Here is a 16,923-nt window from a genome sequence, read left to right on the forward strand (position 1 = left end):
GGTGATAGGCATTAAAGAGGGTACTTCTTAGGATGCGCACTAGGTGTTATGTGATGAATCACTACATTCTACTCCTGAAACCAATACTACACTATAACTATCTTGAATCTAAATTTAAAAAAGAAAAAGAAAAAAAAGAACTTGCATTTTGTAGTCAATCCATAAAGGAATCCTACGTTTAACATTAGTAGCGCTGTGATCTTGAACAAATTACCATTTATAAACTTTTCTATGTATCAAATGGAGATAGCAATAGTTAACTTGTAAGATCGACCCTTAGCTAAAATGTCGCACCTAAATAACACAGAGCCCGGCACATATGAGCATTCGGTGTGTAGTTATTCTTACAGATTTTATTTATCGCCTTTAAGTCGCCCGCGCTTCTCACAGACAGAGCAGATGCCCAGAGAAAGATTTGGGGGGGGAGGGGGGGGGAAAGGTGCTCTGCCTGGAGGTGAGGGGGGAAGGGCACACCAGCCCTGACGTTGTAGGTGGGTCTGGAAGATTTCGTGCAAGTTAAATCTTAGGAGGAGTGGGTTTCAGGTCACAGATGGCAAATATCAAACGTCCCGACCTTGGAGTCTTGGCAAAGGGGTTAAATCGGAACGAGTCATAACGGCCCGACCGCTTGCGCGTGCGCCAGCCAGAAGACCAAAGGCCCGCCCTGCGAGTGCCCTAACCGATCGACATGATCGAGGATCGTCAACTCAGTTCTGTCTGCGGGAACTGCTTTTTCTCGCGAGGCTTCTGACCAGGAGGCTAAGGAAGGGGCAGGCTCAGCTGGAAAGAAAGGAGGAGCGTAAGGTCGCCGCACGCTGCGTTCCCAGGAGGCTTTGCGTGCCCCTCGCTTCCTCCGGGATCTTCTGAGCGAGCGCGTGAACGGCGATTTGCAGAGGCCATGGCGCTTCACGTCCCCAAGGCCCCGGGCTTTGCCCAGATGCTTAAGGAGGGGGCGAAGGTAAGGAATGGAAGAAGGGAGAGGGAGGAGAGTCGACGTAGGGCTGCGGCGGCTAGAGGGAAGAAGGGCCTGGTAACTGGCCGGGTGTGCTCCCTGGGTACAGCGGTCGGAGGCAGAGAAGATTCCAGAAAGGGAGGTGTTCGGTGAAGTGGGGGCGAAGGAGGGGATTCGGCCACTAAGGCGAGCGGGCATTTTCTTTCTTCCCCGATGCAGGGAAGGGTCGACGGGCAGAAGGAGCAAGAGAGGCAAGGCCGCAGGATTCGTATTCTGTGTTTCCTCGCTGGGCAAAAGGAAAGCCGTTCGTGCATTTTCCCTCCACCCCTAAAACCGGGCTGACTTGCCACTCGACCCTTAAAGGGTGTTTTGAGGGTGAAGTCGAATAATGTAGGCTTGGGAATCGCGAAGCCAGTTGACACTGTTCAAGGAGGGGGTAATTCGGAGAGAAGAGGGACAGGGGCCAGTTCTCGACAGTTTTCCTTCGGATGAGAATTAGAGGGCTCCCCGTTTCGTTGGCAGCAGTGCGTTGTGGTAGGACAAACGTTACTCAATCCAAATGGATTGTATGCCAATTTAGGTTAGCTGGCTTGATGTAAAACCAACCCCCAGATCTTCCTTGCCTCATCTTTAAATTGACCAAAAGATGGTACCTTTGACTTGTAACTATCTGACTTTGTAAGTGTAAGAGACACCCTGGACTAATTAAAACGACTTCGTTTTATGCGCAGATTATGAATGTATTTCAAGAGCATAATTTGTGTAAAACATCTTAATATATACTGCTGATAAATTTGTCTCTTGTGTTCAAATCAAATCTTGGCTTTATTTACCCCCAAATTCCCTGTGCCTCGTTAAAGAGATCTAATTTATTGTCGTGCAGTTTACAGTAACAGTTTTAGGGAACTAGGTCATTGTTTGCAGAATACACTTTTGGGATAACAGCATATCACATATCAAGGTTTAATGTAAATATGGGCAAAACAGCTTTGCAGGTAATGACATGGACTGCTCACTTTAATTTTTTTTAACGTTTCTTTATTTTTGAGAGAGACAACGCACAGTGCAAGCAGGGGAGGGACAGAGAGAGGGAGACACAAAGTCCGAAGCAGCCACCAAGCCCTGAACTGTGAACGCAGAGCCCAATGCGGGGCTCGAACTCACGAGCTGTGAGATCATGACCTGATCCGAAGTCACTCAACCAACTGAGCCACCCAGATGCCCCATGGACTGCTTACTTTAAAAAGATTGAAACTTTTTCATAATTTTTATTTTGAGGCTGAAATAAACGATCAAATCAGGATAATTTCAAATAATGATAAAGGAAATAAAGACTACTGTAGTAAAAATAAATAAAAAGATTAGATAGCAAGTACTATAGTAGAGAATGAAGTAAACAAGTCTGCCTCCCCCAAAAAAGGGAAGAGTCAGGAATAGATAGAACCAGTAAATAAGATGTTCAAGGAAGAACTTTTAGCTTAGTCCTAAGTGACAAAGAATCAGCCAAGGTTAAAGAGGGCAGTATTCCAGGCTGAAAAACCAGTAAGTATAAAGGCCTTGAGGATGAAATGAGTTTGACCTGTTAAAACAGCAAGAGAGGTAATGAGGTTGAAGCTCATCAAGGGAAAGCAAAAATGGTGAGAGATGACTTTAGAGGAGCTGTAGGTTAGGACCAGAACATATAGGACCTTGTAGCCTTCAGGAGGGATTTACATTTTACCCTAAGAGTGACGGCAGACCATTAATGGGATCTGATTTATGATCACATGGCTGTTCCTCAGAGAACGGGTAAAGGGAAAAAACTAGAGTGTAAGCCAGGCCAGACTAAATGCTTTCATAAGAGTCCGTCAACCCTTGACTCTGAAGACACTACTTCTAAAGTAATGATTATTCACCTCGTTTGGATGACAGTTCCTTTTATGAGTAGTATAAAAGCCACATCTTATGGCCTAGGATAGAACTGTCTCCTAGAAGCTCTTCAATGATGGAAGTATTCTATATTCATTCTGATACAGTATCCGTGAGCCGCATGTGGCTACTGGACACTTGAACTGTGGCTACTGCAGTGGAGAAACCGAATTTTTAATTTTAATTACTTGCAATTTAACCACATGTGACCAGTGGCTCCTTTATTGGGCGTAGCAACTGTATAAAAATGTTCACATGAACAAACTGGAAGCTCATGAAACCCATCTGAAGCTACATGTAAATCTCAATTCTAAAAGAAGTCCAGTGTAAAATTTGAGAATTTTCGTATTGTGAGCAGTTCAGCAATTTTTCAATGTATACGCATTGGAATTGTGTTGCAATTCACAAGAGCGTTCAGCAGTCAGGATACTAAACATTTGGGCAGCAGGTGTGTTAAGTGGGATTTCCCAGGGATCGGAAAACTGATGGTTTTATGATGATCAGGCTCCTAACAATAAAAGAAATATACCATATTTCAACTTTTCAAAAAGTAATGATAAACTCTGAAGAGGTATTTTTACCTAAAATATCTTAATCTTTTGCTGATCGATCATAGCATTCTTTCTTGCACTTTTCACAACATTTAAAAATATGTACATGCTTTATATTTTATATATATATGTGTATATATATATACATTTTTATATATGCTTTATTTATGTTTTGACGTGTAAGTAGATACATGTGGTCTCTGAAAATGTCATTATATTCAACCAGTGAGCAAATTTACGGATCATTTGAAGCACCATGCTTTACATACATAAACCTTGCTTGATTTTTTTTTCAACAGTCCTGTGAGGTAGGTACTATTATTATCCCCATTTTACAGATGAAGAAGATTATTGTGTTTCACTGTTTTGTCTAATCAGAAGTGTTTTTGTTTTTGGTTTATTTTACAGCATTTTTCAGGATTAGAAGAGGCTGTATACAGGAACATACAGGCTTGCAAGGAGCTTGCCCAAACAACTCGTACAGCATATGGACCAAACGGTAATTTTTAAATTCATGTTTTAAAAGATACAATACTAGAATTTTGTGTGCTAGCTTCTTCCAACTTACTCTGTGAGAATATGATACATACACTGAGTTTTAGCCATAATACAAAAGTAATTGTATAGTTTATTGCCACCAGTGTAATGTTTTCAGTTTTTAATCAACAACTCATATCTCTTTAGAAAAATAGGAATCAGAATGTTAATTTTTATCATATTGAGAGGATAGAAAAATTACGGAGCTTTCACCATTGAGATATGGTATCTGATGTAAGGGAGGAAATCTCTCTTGCCTCCTACCGTCAACTGAATTTAATTGACACAAATGTATGGAAAGCAATAAAACTATACTTTTTTTTCTAATGTTTATTTATTTTGTGGGGGGAGGGGCAGCAAGAGAGGGAGAGAGAGAATCCCAAGCAGGCTCCACACTGTCAGCACAAAGCTTGATGCAGGGCTCGAACCTACAAACTGAGGTCATAATCTGAGCTGAAATCAAGCCAGACAGTTAACTGAGCCACCCAGGCGCCCCAAAACTAGATTTTTTTGGTCTTTTCTACATGTTAATGTAATTTACATTTATTGAACAAAACTATGGGAAGATTGACATCCTCCCAAGTAAACATTATAGGAGATTAGAAAGGACAGGAATAATGACGGGGGTTCCATTAGGGTGCCAGAGTAGATAATATGTGTTGAGTTTTTACAAAGTTACCTTAAGAAATAGATACAAGTTTATATTTCTTGACTAAATTTTGGGGGGTATTTGGAGACGGATTTGAGCGATTTTCCCCCCCTAACTTTTTTTTTCTGTGTTTTGTTTTTTGTTTTTTTAGGAATGAACAAAATGGTTATCAACCACCTGGAGAAGTTGTTTGTGACAAACGACGCAGCCACTATTTTAAGAGAGCTAGAAGTAGGTCATTACTTTGAAGCCAAGAAATGTTTTGGTGATGTCAAAAATTGAGTGTATATGTATATGTATATATTTTTTAAGTTTATTTATTTATTTGGAGGGAGAAAGAGAGAGCGAGCACACAAGCAGGTTGAGGGGCAGAGAGAAGGAGAGACAGAATCCCCAGCAGGCTCCATGCCATCAACGCAGAGCCCAGTGTGGGGCTCAAACTCAGAAACTGTGAGATCATGACCTGAGCCGAGATCAAGAGTCAGAGAGACGCTTAACCGACTATGTTAGCCAGGTGCCCCCAAAATTAAACATATTTTAACATAGAAGAAACCTCTTAGGCTAATAAGGGACTATTTTTTTCCCAACTTGAAAATTCATTATGTAGTTTTAACTTTTTAGCCGCTTAAATTTAAAAATCTCCCAAGTTTTAATTTACGGAGGCTTGCTTGTGATAAAAATACATTTGCTCATAATCATATCAAATTGAGTATGCTGTCTCGTTCTGTAGAGTATGACACCAAAGTGAGTTATTCAAAAATGCAGAAACAGCTGATACTTAAAACAGTGGTTTAAAAAAAAAAAAATTAAACCAGGTCTTTGGCTTTGTGAAAATGAAACACAAAAATGGAGGCATTTTGCTTTGCTTACCTGCAGTTTTGATATTGCAGAGTGTGTAGAATAGATTCTGCAGGCAGAATTATAAGTAAAGTCTGGCACCTGAACATCAGAGAACTATTCCTCGTCTAGCTGCTCTGTAGTTGAAAGATGTTTTCACCTTCAAGAAATTGTCCTGAACTTAGCTCTTAGAGAATTGTAGCTTAATCTTTTCAAATGAAACTATAGGTGTGTTAACATTTCTCTAACTGCTTAAATAACTAAATAATATTGTTAATGTAGTGAACAAAACAAATTTAATTCCACGAGGAGGAATTAGTCTTTGTGAGTGTTAATGTTGGACGCTGTGGTGGTCTCAGGAGTTACTCAGCCATGATGGAAATATTGGCTCAATAAAAACCATAGTGTCAACTTTGTAGTATTCTCACCGCTCTCAGTTGTTACTCCTTGCTTCGTTTTTAAACCCTAAATCCAAAGGATAGACTACTTAAAATCTTGATAACTTTTTTTTTTTTTTTTAAGAAACCTCTGTCTTCTAAAAAGCCACAATTGGTACTCCTTACAATAGAAATGTGCATAGGCATTGAGACTCATGATTAAATGAGGTGGTTATTTTTGTTTTTAATGCCTAGGTTTGGTTTTTGGAATTACTTTTTTAACTTAGTGGACATGTAATTTTCTTCACCTTATGTCCACTAAGGTGCAGAGATGTATGTACTGGGTGACTGGCCATCAAAAGAAGATGCAGTTTCAGGTTGTTTGCATTTGTAGTGATGCATTTGTGCTGATAGTCTCTGAGGGATAGGGACTGTCTTCTGGCCACCGCACTGAATAGTATGTAGCAGTGTGATTTTGGAGTTACCTGGCCCACAGGGAGATTGAAGTGTATTAGCTTAAGAAGAAATGGAAAATGAGGGGCACCTGGGTGGCTAAATTGTATAAGCATCCAACTCTAGGTTTCAGCTCAGGTCACGATCTCGCAGTTGGGGAGTTCGAGCCCTGCATCAGGCTGTGCTGACAGCTCAGAGCCTGGAACCTGCTTTGGATTCTGTGCCTCCCTCTCTGCCCCTGCCCTGCTCGTGCTCTGACTCATTCTCTGTCTCTCTCTGGCAAAAATATATAAATATGTAAAAATAAAAAAAAATTTTTTTTTTAAAGAAATGAAAATGAAAAACTTAACGTTGCTTTCAGGATCAAATGTTTTGCACTTCAAAATTCAAACCCCTTCTACCAGGTACAGCATCCTGCTGCAAAAATGATCGTAATGGCTTCTCACATGCAAGAGCAAGAGGTTGGAGATGGCACAAACTTTGTGCTGGTGTTTGCTGGAGCCCTTCTGGAACTAGCTGAAGAGCTTCTGAGAATTGGGCTCTCGGTTTCGGAGGCGAGTGTTCATTTTGTAATGTACTTTGATTTAATTTGTGCCTGTATAGAGTCATCGTTGTAGTAATAGTTAACATTGAGCAGTTTACTCTGTGCCAGGCATTGTAGTACATGTGCTGTCTATGCAGTATCTTACTCCATCCTTACAAGAATCGTGTGAATAATGAGAAATTAATGAAAATTAATTCTCTTTTATTTTAGATGAGGAAAGTGACACTTAGAAAAATCTTACTCAAGATCTTAACAGCTAATAAGTGACAGCATTCAATTTCGGGCCATCACAAAAGCCTACACTCGTGATGAGCACGTCCTGCCACGAATGCTGTTCTCAAAGTGTGCTTTGTCATTTTATATGGAAAACAAATACCCATATTCGTTGGGGTACCAAAATAAGCTATATTTTAAAGTCATGTCAAAATTGTGTCTTCTGAAGAAACACTTTGGCTTTTTACATTTAAGGTCATAGAAGGTTATGAAATAGCCTGCAGAAAAGCCCATGAGATTCTTCCGGATTTAGTTTGTTGTTCTGCAAAAAATCTTCGAGATGTTGATGAAGTGTCATCTGTGCTTCATACCTCCATAATGAGTAAACAGTACGGCAATGAAGTGTTTCTGGCCAAGCTCATTGCTCAGGCATGTGGTGAGTAAATCTCAGTAAATGAAAAGATCCAACCTAAAAATTTTTTTTTTTTTTTTAATTTTTTTTTTCAACGTTTATTTATTTTTTTGGGACAGAGAGAGACAGAGCATGAACGGGGGAGGGGCAGAGAGAGAGGGAGACACAGAATCGGAAACAGGCTCCAGGCTCCGAGCCATCAGCCCAGAGCCCGACGCGGGGCTCGAACTCACGGACCGCGAGATTGTGACCTGGCTGAAGTCGAACGCTTAACCGACTGCGCCACCCACGCGCCCCCAAACTAAAAATATTTTAATGAGACTAAGATATTTTCTTTGTTGTCTCCATGCATCTTTTGACGTGTCTCGTTTTCTTAAACAGTGTCTATTTTCCCTGATTCCGGCCATTTCAATGTTGATAACATCAGAGTCTGTAAGATTCTGGTAAGTTTAGAAAATGCATAAGTGTTGTCTAATAGGTCCATTATATTTTGCAAAAAAAAATGTATGTGTTTATCAAAACCCAAATTTTACCTCAGATTTTGAACATTTAGGACTTTGTTACATTTGTAACATTTTGGTATTTGGAGGTTGTAATACTACTATTAAATTTTAAAGGGTGTTTGATGTATTATCTCCTTATGAAATCATCATTTTTCCATCACAACTTTGAAGGTTGAGAATAATGCATCAAATATTATGTGTTTTGAATTCTTCATGTGTGCTGAATTAAAACCATAACCTTCAGAACCAGTTTTGAATGAGATGTTCTGTTGATCTACAATAATAGAACTCACATGTTACTGTTGTTAGTATTGAAATAAGAGTATTTTGTATTTAAAAAATTTAGTGCTTCCTGTAGTAAAACCTGTGATTGGAGTTGAGTTTAGCTTACGTAAATACAAGGGTGTGTGTGTATCTGTGTGCACGCTCATGCATGCATAGATGCTGTGCCTTTTCTGACACTTGTACTGCTTTGTTCCGTCTCCTGTCCCCAGTGCTAACAGCTGTGCCTAGTACATTGGCACCAGGTATTTGGTGAGTGAGTGAATGAATGACTTAGAAGAGTTATTCTCAGTCCTTGGTTGTTCCCGGTACCCTGAAGGCCCCCCTTTCATTAATAGCTCATTCTCAGAGTGGTTTGTACCTTAAGTAGACTGATGTGTTTTACATCCACCACCCCACTCCTTATTCCCAGGAGTCACCCCTTGGCATATTATGTTATGTGGAAAAAGTTATTTTTGGTACATGAAGAATTAACAACTGAGCCCTGATGTTATTTTCATGAGATCACTGATGATTTTGGTATTCAATTCCTTAGGGTTCTGGTATCTATTCCTCTTCAGTATTGCATGGCATGGTTTTTAAGAAGGAAACTGAAGGTGATGTAACATCTGTCAAAAGTGCAAAAATAGCAGTGTATTCTTGTCCTTTTGATGGCATGATAACTGAAACTAAGGTATGTAGACTTCAAAACCTTAAAAGTAAAAATTTGGGGTTGCCCGTTCGGATTAACATTTTATGATTTTTAAGTGGAGATTGTGCTCTTCAGTGAATACTACATAATTATGGAAGATTGTAGCATCACACACACATACGCATACACATATATACACTCATATGTATGTGTATATATACATGTATGTGTATATATATGTTACAGGAGTATTTATTTACTTATTTTGAGAGAGAACAAGGGAGAATCAGGGAGAGACAATCCCAAGCAGGCTCTGCACTATCAGCACAGAGCCCAACGCAGGGCTCGATCCCCTGAAACCGTGGGATCATGACCTGAGCCAAAATCCAGAGTCAGACACTCAACTGTCTGAGGCACCCGGATGCCCCAGGATTATATATCTGCTTTAAAAAAAAATTTTTTTTGACGTTTATTTATTTTTGAAGGAGAGAGAGAGACACAGCGTGAAGGGGGAGGGGCAGAGAGAGGGGGAGACACAGAATCAGAAGCAGTCTCCAGGCTCTGAGCTGTCAGCACAGAGCCCGAGGCAGGGCTCAAACTCACAGACCACGAGATCATGACCTGAGTAGAAGTCAGATGCTTAACCGACTGAGCCACCCAGGCGCCCCTATAACTGCTTTTTAAAGTCAGATTCCCTTTCTTTTCTGAATACTTAATTCAGATACTAAATTTGAAACGTGAAATGGTGGCAGTGTTATGTTCTAGTATACAGCTCTTCTTATACAGCATGTTCTTATATGCTCGGCAAGTAAAATGCTCACTGAATACAAATACTTATGTGCTCTTCCTTAATGTATTTTAATATTGAGGTCCTATAGCATCCTGAAACAAAATATGCCACTGTAATTTGAAATTGATAGGTTTGTTTTTAAAAATACATGTTACGAAGTTTGAAGTTCTTGTTTATAGGTCACTTCCGTCTTTGTCCCTAGAATTCTTAAAATCTGAGTTCATAGTTGTAAAAGTTCCACAGGTTGGAGACAGGCCAGGAAGAGTCATTGAGTCCATATTCTAGAAAAAAAATTCAGAACCAGTGTGGTTGTTTTGGTACGCTAGTTGATGTTTGTCAAAAGACAAATGCCAAGACACCTGCCCAATATATCTAAAATAGGTGTAAGTATTTCTCCCAACTACTCCATCAAAGTGCCTGTCAAAGAGGAAAATGCATCGGTTTTGGGAGTGGGGGGGGGTCTAGGAATAAGCTGAGTTTCATACATACTTTGTATTTCATAATGCATGTATAATCTCATTATTTTCCCCAAATATTTCTTCAGTAAAATGTTACCCCGTGACTTCGGACACCAAGGTACTAAAATGGTTCTTAAGAGCATGTTTGTCTTACTAGGGAACAGTGCTGATAAAGACTGCTGAAGAATTGATGAATTTTAGTAGGGGAGAAGAGAATCTCATGGATGCACAAGTGAAAGCTATAGCTGATACCGGTGCAAATGTCATCGTAACAGGTGGCAAAGTGGCAGACATGGCTCTTCATTACGCCAACAAGTACAATATCATGTTGGTGAGGTAAGACTGCTGTGTTCCATTAACCTGTATAGTAAAAGGCCCTTTGCTGGTGAAACACAAAACACATTCAATATATGGTGAATTCATGCCTGTTACAAAAGGGCAAATATAACATCTTGGCTCCAAAAGCAGGACTTAACTTGATCTAGAGAGACAGGAAACACCTGTGAGAAAGCTTACATTTGCACTGAGAGGTGGAGCAATCAACATGTTACTTGAAGAGGAAGAGGGAAAAGCATTCCAGACAAAAGAAACAACATTAGAGACCAGACGCAAGCCTGGTACACACTGTCAGAGTGTGGGATCAAGAATGTCATTTTTAACCTTTGAACCCATTTGTGGGGCACACCAGACACCTGACCTACCCGTTCCCACCTCCAAACCAAATCTGCAGCATAAATCACTCCTCTTCCTCACAGCTCATGCGCTTGCCCAGAGTATAGCAAGTTTTCTGTATACCAGGCCTTCCTTAATGTTTTAGAACTAGAACTTGTGACATTCTACTGAAACTTGAATTTTCCCAATTCTAGAACACTGCCGTATACACCCGTGTGTGGATTACACTGTGCTGTCCAGACCTGTTCTGAGCTTAAATTCAGGATCAAAAAAATGTGACTTTTGGGGACCAGTGTACGGTTTCTGTTTCATCTCTATTTTGTTGTGGCACCTAATGGTGTTAAAATTTTCATTAAGGTCTTCGGGTTTTTTTAAAGGTTGAATTCCAAATGGGATCTCAGAAGACTATGTAAAACAGTTGGTGCTACAGCTCTTCCTAGATTGGTATGTATTTTGGACAACATTAAAAGATAGTAGAATGTATTGGAATTACTTTGTTTTACAATAGTCCCTTTCTTACAGACTCCTCCTGTCCTTGAAGAAATGGGACACTGTGACAGTGTTTATCTCTCAGAAGTTGGAGACACACAGGTGGTGGTTTTTAAGCATGGTATGTGGAGATGGCAAAGTATGTTTATTTAAGTGGGGGCTGTTCATTTGCTTGTAGTAATATTTTTAAATTTATTGACAGAAAAGGAAGATGGTGCCATTTCTACCATTGTGCTTCGAGGCTCTACAGACAATCTGATGGATGATATAGAAAGGGCAGTAGATGACGGTGTTAATACTTTCAAAGTTCTCACAAGGGTTAGTATTAGCAGTGATCTTAATTGTAACTGTTAAAGGTAGTTTATGGTTGTTCTTGAGTTAAATATACCTTCAGTTGCTTAAGCATGTTCTTAGTGCTACATCTGTGGACATGCAGATGAGGTATTGTGTGCTGCTCCCATTCCTCACTTTGGTTCTCCTCTTTCATATACCAGACCCTACGTACAGTAAAGTAATTTGCCCAGATTATTCCATTTTTACAAAGTTTGTAATTAGAATTTGAGTAACAGTACCTCTAGTCTGGTTGGAGTACTGGAGTCTGAGAAAATTAGGAAACTATAAATTGCTTCTTAGTAAAAAAAAAAAAAAAAAATTTTTTTTTTTTTAACTACATATTGTAGGATAAACGTCTTGTTCCCGGAGGTGGCGCAACGGAAATCGAATTAGCCAAACAGATCACGTCATATGGAGAGGTATAGCTTTCTCTGTATAAATTGCCTTCCTTCATGTTCCTTGAATAAAATACAATACTAAACACGTTTTTCTTGTAGACCTGTCCTGGACTGGAACAGTATGCCATTAAGAAGTTTGCAGAGGCATTTGAAGCTATTCCCCGGGCACTGGCAGAAAATTCTGGAGTGAAAGCCAATGAAGTAATCTCTAAACTTTATGCAGTACATCAAGAAGGAAATAAAAATGTTGGATTAGATATTGAGGTATTTGGAAAAAAAAATGTGAATTTAAACTTTTATTTCATGAATGTGTAATATAAAAATAGAAGTAGTAAGTTTAAAAGAAAATCAAAAATGCTCTGATTTTTTAAGCAAATGATTTTCATAACAAAGAGCTCTGACAGAGTTTGTCTATGGTTTTCCTTAAAGTAGTCTTTATTTTATATTGTGTGTAGGAGAGGACTTTTGCCTGGCAACTTCAGGCAAAGAGCCCTGGGGTTTTGTTACTGAGTTAATTTTCACATAAGAATTTAGAGTGAAGGAGTGAAAATTGTTTTGTACCAACAGGCTGAAGTTCCCGCTGTAAAGGACATGTTGGAAGCTGGTATTCTAGACACTTACTTGGGAAAATACTGGGCTATCAAACTGGCTACAAATGCTGCTGTCACTGTACTTAGGGTGGATCAGGTGAGTTACAAGTGAAGTTTTGATCTTTAAAAGTACTAATTTTCATGTGGGTCAGTAGTGTATTTTTATGGAACCAGAATATAGCACAGTTCTCATTCTACTCTAAAGTGTGTTTCTAAAGTTCCCCCCCCACCCACTTATTTTTTTCTGTTACAGTTTTAAATTGTATTTAGTGTATTTCAACTAATTTGAAAGGATCTTTCCAGTGAAAGAAACTTCTGCCATTTTTAAACTGTAATCGTTAAAACAAACTTAAGGTTTATGGTTTTCGGACTTTTTTCAGCCTAAGGATCTCTTTTTTTTTTTTTTTTTTTTTTTTTTAATTTTTCTTTCAACGTTTATTTTTTTTGGGACAGAGAGAGACAGAGCATGAACGGGGGAGGGGCAGAGAGAGAGGGAGACACAGAATCGGAAACAGGCTCCAGGCTCTGAGCCATCAGCCCAGAGCCCGATGCGGGGCTCAAACTCACGGACCGTGAGATCGGGACCTGGCTGAAGTCGGACGCTTAACCGACTGCGCCACCCAGGCGCCCCAAGCCTAAGGATCTCTTTATACAGTCTGGAGAGGGAGTTTACTGTGTAATGTGGAATGTGAAAGGCCCATAAAGCCCTGAAACACATGTGTGCCACCAACTTTAAGGAAAACGAAACCTCTACTTGTGCATGGAGGTAGAATATATGTGTTTAAAGTTCTTCTGGGTGTGACAAATTATATCTTGAAGGAACTAAAAGAAAAGTGTTAAAAATCATAGTATTTTTGACCTTTTTGTTTTTCCAAGAGGGTAGTGGGAGGGAGATTGTGGCACAGAGGAAAATGGTAGGTTCAGATATAAGCTTGAATTCAAAGTTTTTCAAAAAGATGTTTTCTAGTAAAACAGTGCATTCCATTTTCTTGCAGATTTCTTGAACTGATTATTAAGCAATAAACTATTTGTAAATACTTAATGGAAAATTGCAATTGCAAGGGGCCTAGGGCAGATTCATTAGGTGGAAATCATGCCAAATTAATTTTGGGAGAAGCAAGTTGTAGGTAAAAACTAAACGAGAAGGAAATTAGACTTACTCTAGGCATAACAAGGACTAGTTCGTGGTAATTACAGCAAACATTCCATCTCAGTAAGAGGAAGAACAATTTTTTCCTAGGTTGAGATGACCAGAAAATGGAGCTGGATGTCCAATTTCAACCCATTGGAAATAAATTGGATGTTCATGTACTGGATTTACTAATGGGTGTTTTTATATCAGTAAATTTAGGTAATTTTCAGTGGAAGAATGTGGTTTTGGAGTTCTGAAATGATAATAGAAGCCTAAGGAAATGGTTGCTTTAAAAATTAGCATGTGGCTAATAGGGGAAACTTAAAATAGAAAGGGACAGGGGAAGCTGAGTATATTGAAGCATGAGGTAATCCGGAATTCTAATAGAGGAACTTTTTTGAATGTCCATTACCCAAATGACATAATAATTGTAATAATACAAGTTCCTTGATCACAAAGACACTTGTCAGTTTTGGTTTTAAACTGGGAAGTCTCTGTTTTACAGTAGAGGATGTTCGTTGTTATGTGTCCCTGGTCTTTGCTAAAATACATGATCTGAAGAACCCATGACTATCAATAACCAGTTTGTTAATAACTATAGTGAACTTGTACTCTTTAATAGTTCTAATTTTGCATAGTACATAGTCTGGAAAGGGACATGTAAATCAAGTTTTAAGTGTTGGATAATGTGGAGCTGGGTTCATCTTTGTTCGAGTGTTTATTTCAGTAGTTGTCAAGATATAGTCCCCAAATCAACAGCATCAAGATAACCTAAGAACGCGAAAAATTATATATAAATCCTCAGGCCCCTAAGCAGTCCCACTGAGTTAGAAACTCTGGAAGAAGGCCAGGAGTTTATTTTTTTATTATCTTTTTTTTTAATGTTGGTTTCTGAGAGCATGAGCCAGGGGAGGGGGAGAGGAAGAGGGAGACACAGAATCTGAAGCAGGCTCCAGGCTCTGAGCTGTCAGCACAGAGCACAACGCGGGGCTCGAACTCACGGACCATGAGATCATGACCTGAGCCAAAGTCAGATGCTTAACTGACTGAGCCACCCAGGCACCCCAGGAGTATGTTTCAAATAAGCTCTGCAATGATTGGTGCCTACCAGCTTGAGAACTGTTGTTCTGGCTGTCTTTTTTAATCAAGCTACACTTAGGTTCTAAAATTGTCCTTAGTGCCTTTAATTCAGTCTGAACTTAATCTCATTAGTAAAATGTTACTCCAAGGATTTCAAGGTTAGATTTCCTCCAGAAGCTTCTGAAAAGGGGTGCTGAATCTGTTGGAAGTGTTAGTGAAGATGTTTTACAGTTTAGTGTTGCTTGAGACACATCCCCAACCCCTTGATGTTGTACAGAAAGATCTCAGTCCTGTCAATTTGGGAAGCAAAGAATACTGTTTACAGTTTTGAGATTCAGAATGTAGATTAGAGTTTGAGAGTTCCACTTTGAGGAAGCTAATTTAGCTTCTCCCAAATTTATTTGAACCCAGAGTTGCCACCACCCGCTTTTTTCTCCAAACGAATCCTTTAAAAATGCTAGATGGTTATATTTGCAAAGTACTCGGTTAATGCATTCTAGGTAAATTAGAGGTTTCCTGCTGTGTTCTTTTAAGTTACCAGGGAAGTCTACCTACTTGGGTAACGTTTTTTGAATACACACTTCCTACCACTTGAATGGTTTTCATTTTACAGGTACTAGGAAATTTCAGTATTAAATTTTTATACATACTTGTTTATGTACCAACCACTTTAGATTATAATGGCAAAACTGGCAGGTGGACCTAAAGCTCCTAAACCACAAGGAAATTGGGATAAAGATGGTTGGCAAGACGAACTTCATATATAAGTAGCAAATCAGGTGCCGAGCTGACGGATTTATACTAGTAATGCATGCAGATATTTTTCACATTCGGCTCACAGGGCCATTGAGTTCTTGAAGTGCGTGTCTCAAAATGCCCTTTACTAACGTGCATGGATCGTGTGGCCATTCATGTCATAAAAGCAGGAAACGCTTTGCTGGAAGCTAACAACTTGATGTTGATAGAGCCTCATAAGCAGTTTATAACAGATCGCTTATGTTGAGATGATTGCTTCATCTTGAATCAGCCTCAGAAAAATATTTTCTCTTCATTTTAAAGGTTTAGTTTTAAGTATGTGCTTATGGTTTTGTTTTCTCAGATCATCATGGCAAAACCAGCCGGTGGGCCCAAACCTCCAAGTGGGAAGAAAGACTGGGATGATGACCAAAATGATTGACTGCCTTAGTTTTTACTGTAGGTGAAGACTACGTTTGTAGTAATAGTCTAGGAATTGCCTGATGTTTTCGTATTCTCCTTAAATTAAGAAGCGTTTTGTGTTTATATCCTCACCTGGATGATAAATAAAACATGTTGCTATCAAAGCCTCATAGTCTGATGAGCACCGTTCTTGGATGTAAATGACCTGTTTGTCTCAACCTTGGTAATGAAATTAGCTGTGGGACTGAAGGCAAGCCACTTAAGTAATTAGGGGCCTGTTCCTGTGTGTATCTGGCCTGCTGCCTGTTTGCCTACAGCCATGTTTCTGTATTTACATATAGTCTATGGCTGTTTCCTGCAAGGAAATGGCAATGAAGTAGTCATGATAGAGACCAAGTGACCTACAGGGCCAAAAATATTTGATATCTGTTCCTTTGCAGGAAGTCTGTCAACCCCCAGACTGGATTTCAGGGTTTTTTTCACATCTCTGCTCTGGGAATTCTAAGACTTGAGAGGACGTGTTTTTAATACCCATTTGTTGAATGGCTTAGTTAAAATAGTCGAGTAGTGTAGTATAAAGACAGTTGTAATACCACTGAAAACATATCTGCTAATAGAAATTCGGTTTTTGTAAAGTAGATCTTATTTTTTAAGATCAGTAAGGAGTTTTGAAAAAACTTATGAAAGGTCAACTGATTTTATGGGACGTGTGTTAACTCCTATGTCTTGGTCACGTAATAATCTTTGGTCTTTGAGTAACATTTTGAAGGTGCCTGGGTGGTTCAGTCGGTTCAGCATCTGACTCTGTATTTCTGCTCAAGTCCTGGTCTGTTTGTGAGATGGAGCCTCGGGTTGGGCTTGGGCTGACAGCACAGGGCCTGCTTGGGAGTGTCTCCCCCTCCCCCGCATGCACTCTCAAAATGAATAAACGTTAAAAAATAAAAAGTTACATTTTTTTAAAAAATGATGTTTTT

General features: G+C 39.4%; 1 protein-coding gene across 2 annotated transcripts; it reads left to right on the top strand.

The window, feature by feature from the left end:
- The first annotated feature begins 771 nt into the window (after window positions 1–771).
- CCT8 (chaperonin containing TCP1 subunit 8) lies at window positions 772–16,113 on the top strand. 2 transcript variants are annotated; one of them, XM_043593779.1, is made up of 16 exons: window positions 809–958; window positions 3,820–3,910; window positions 4,749–4,828; window positions 6,669–6,818; window positions 7,277–7,457; window positions 7,815–7,876; window positions 8,754–8,891; window positions 10,255–10,433; window positions 11,147–11,213; window positions 11,292–11,379; window positions 11,461–11,576; window positions 11,939–12,010; window positions 12,089–12,253; window positions 12,557–12,676; window positions 15,466–15,570; window positions 15,891–16,113. In XM_043593779.1, the coding sequence occupies exons 1-15, from the start codon at window positions 899–901 to the stop codon at window positions 15,556–15,558; spliced, it is 1,662 nt and encodes a 553-aa protein (XP_043449714.1). In that variant the 5' UTR covers window positions 809–898; the 3' UTR covers window positions 15,559–15,570; window positions 15,891–16,113. The 2 variants fall into 2 exon arrangements, with proteins under 2 accessions (XP_043449716.1, XP_043449714.1); XM_043593781.1 differs by lacking the exon at window positions 15,466–15,570 and having other exon boundaries at window positions 772–958.
- The last annotated feature ends 810 nt before the right edge of the window (window positions 16,114–16,923 follow it).

This window comes from Prionailurus bengalensis, chromosome C2 (assembly GCF_016509475.1).
Source record: "Prionailurus bengalensis isolate Pbe53 chromosome C2, Fcat_Pben_1.1_paternal_pri, whole genome shotgun sequence".
Taxonomy (NCBI): domain Eukaryota; kingdom Metazoa; phylum Chordata; class Mammalia; order Carnivora; family Felidae; genus Prionailurus; species Prionailurus bengalensis.

Excerpts from the sequence above, each read along its gene's own strand:
- CCT8 (XM_043593779.1), top strand. The coding sequence starts at position 899 with ATGGCGCTTCACGTCCCCAAGGCCCCGGGCTTTGCCCAGATGCTTAAG. Across the intron at positions 3,911-4,748 it reads TACAGCATATGGACCAAACG|GAATGAACAAAATGGTTATC; the intron begins GTAATTTTTAAA and ends TTGTTTTTTTAG. Across the intron at positions 12,254-12,556 it reads ATGTTGGATTAGATATTGAG|GCTGAAGTTCCCGCTGTAAA; the intron begins GTATTTGGAAAA and ends TTGTACCAACAG.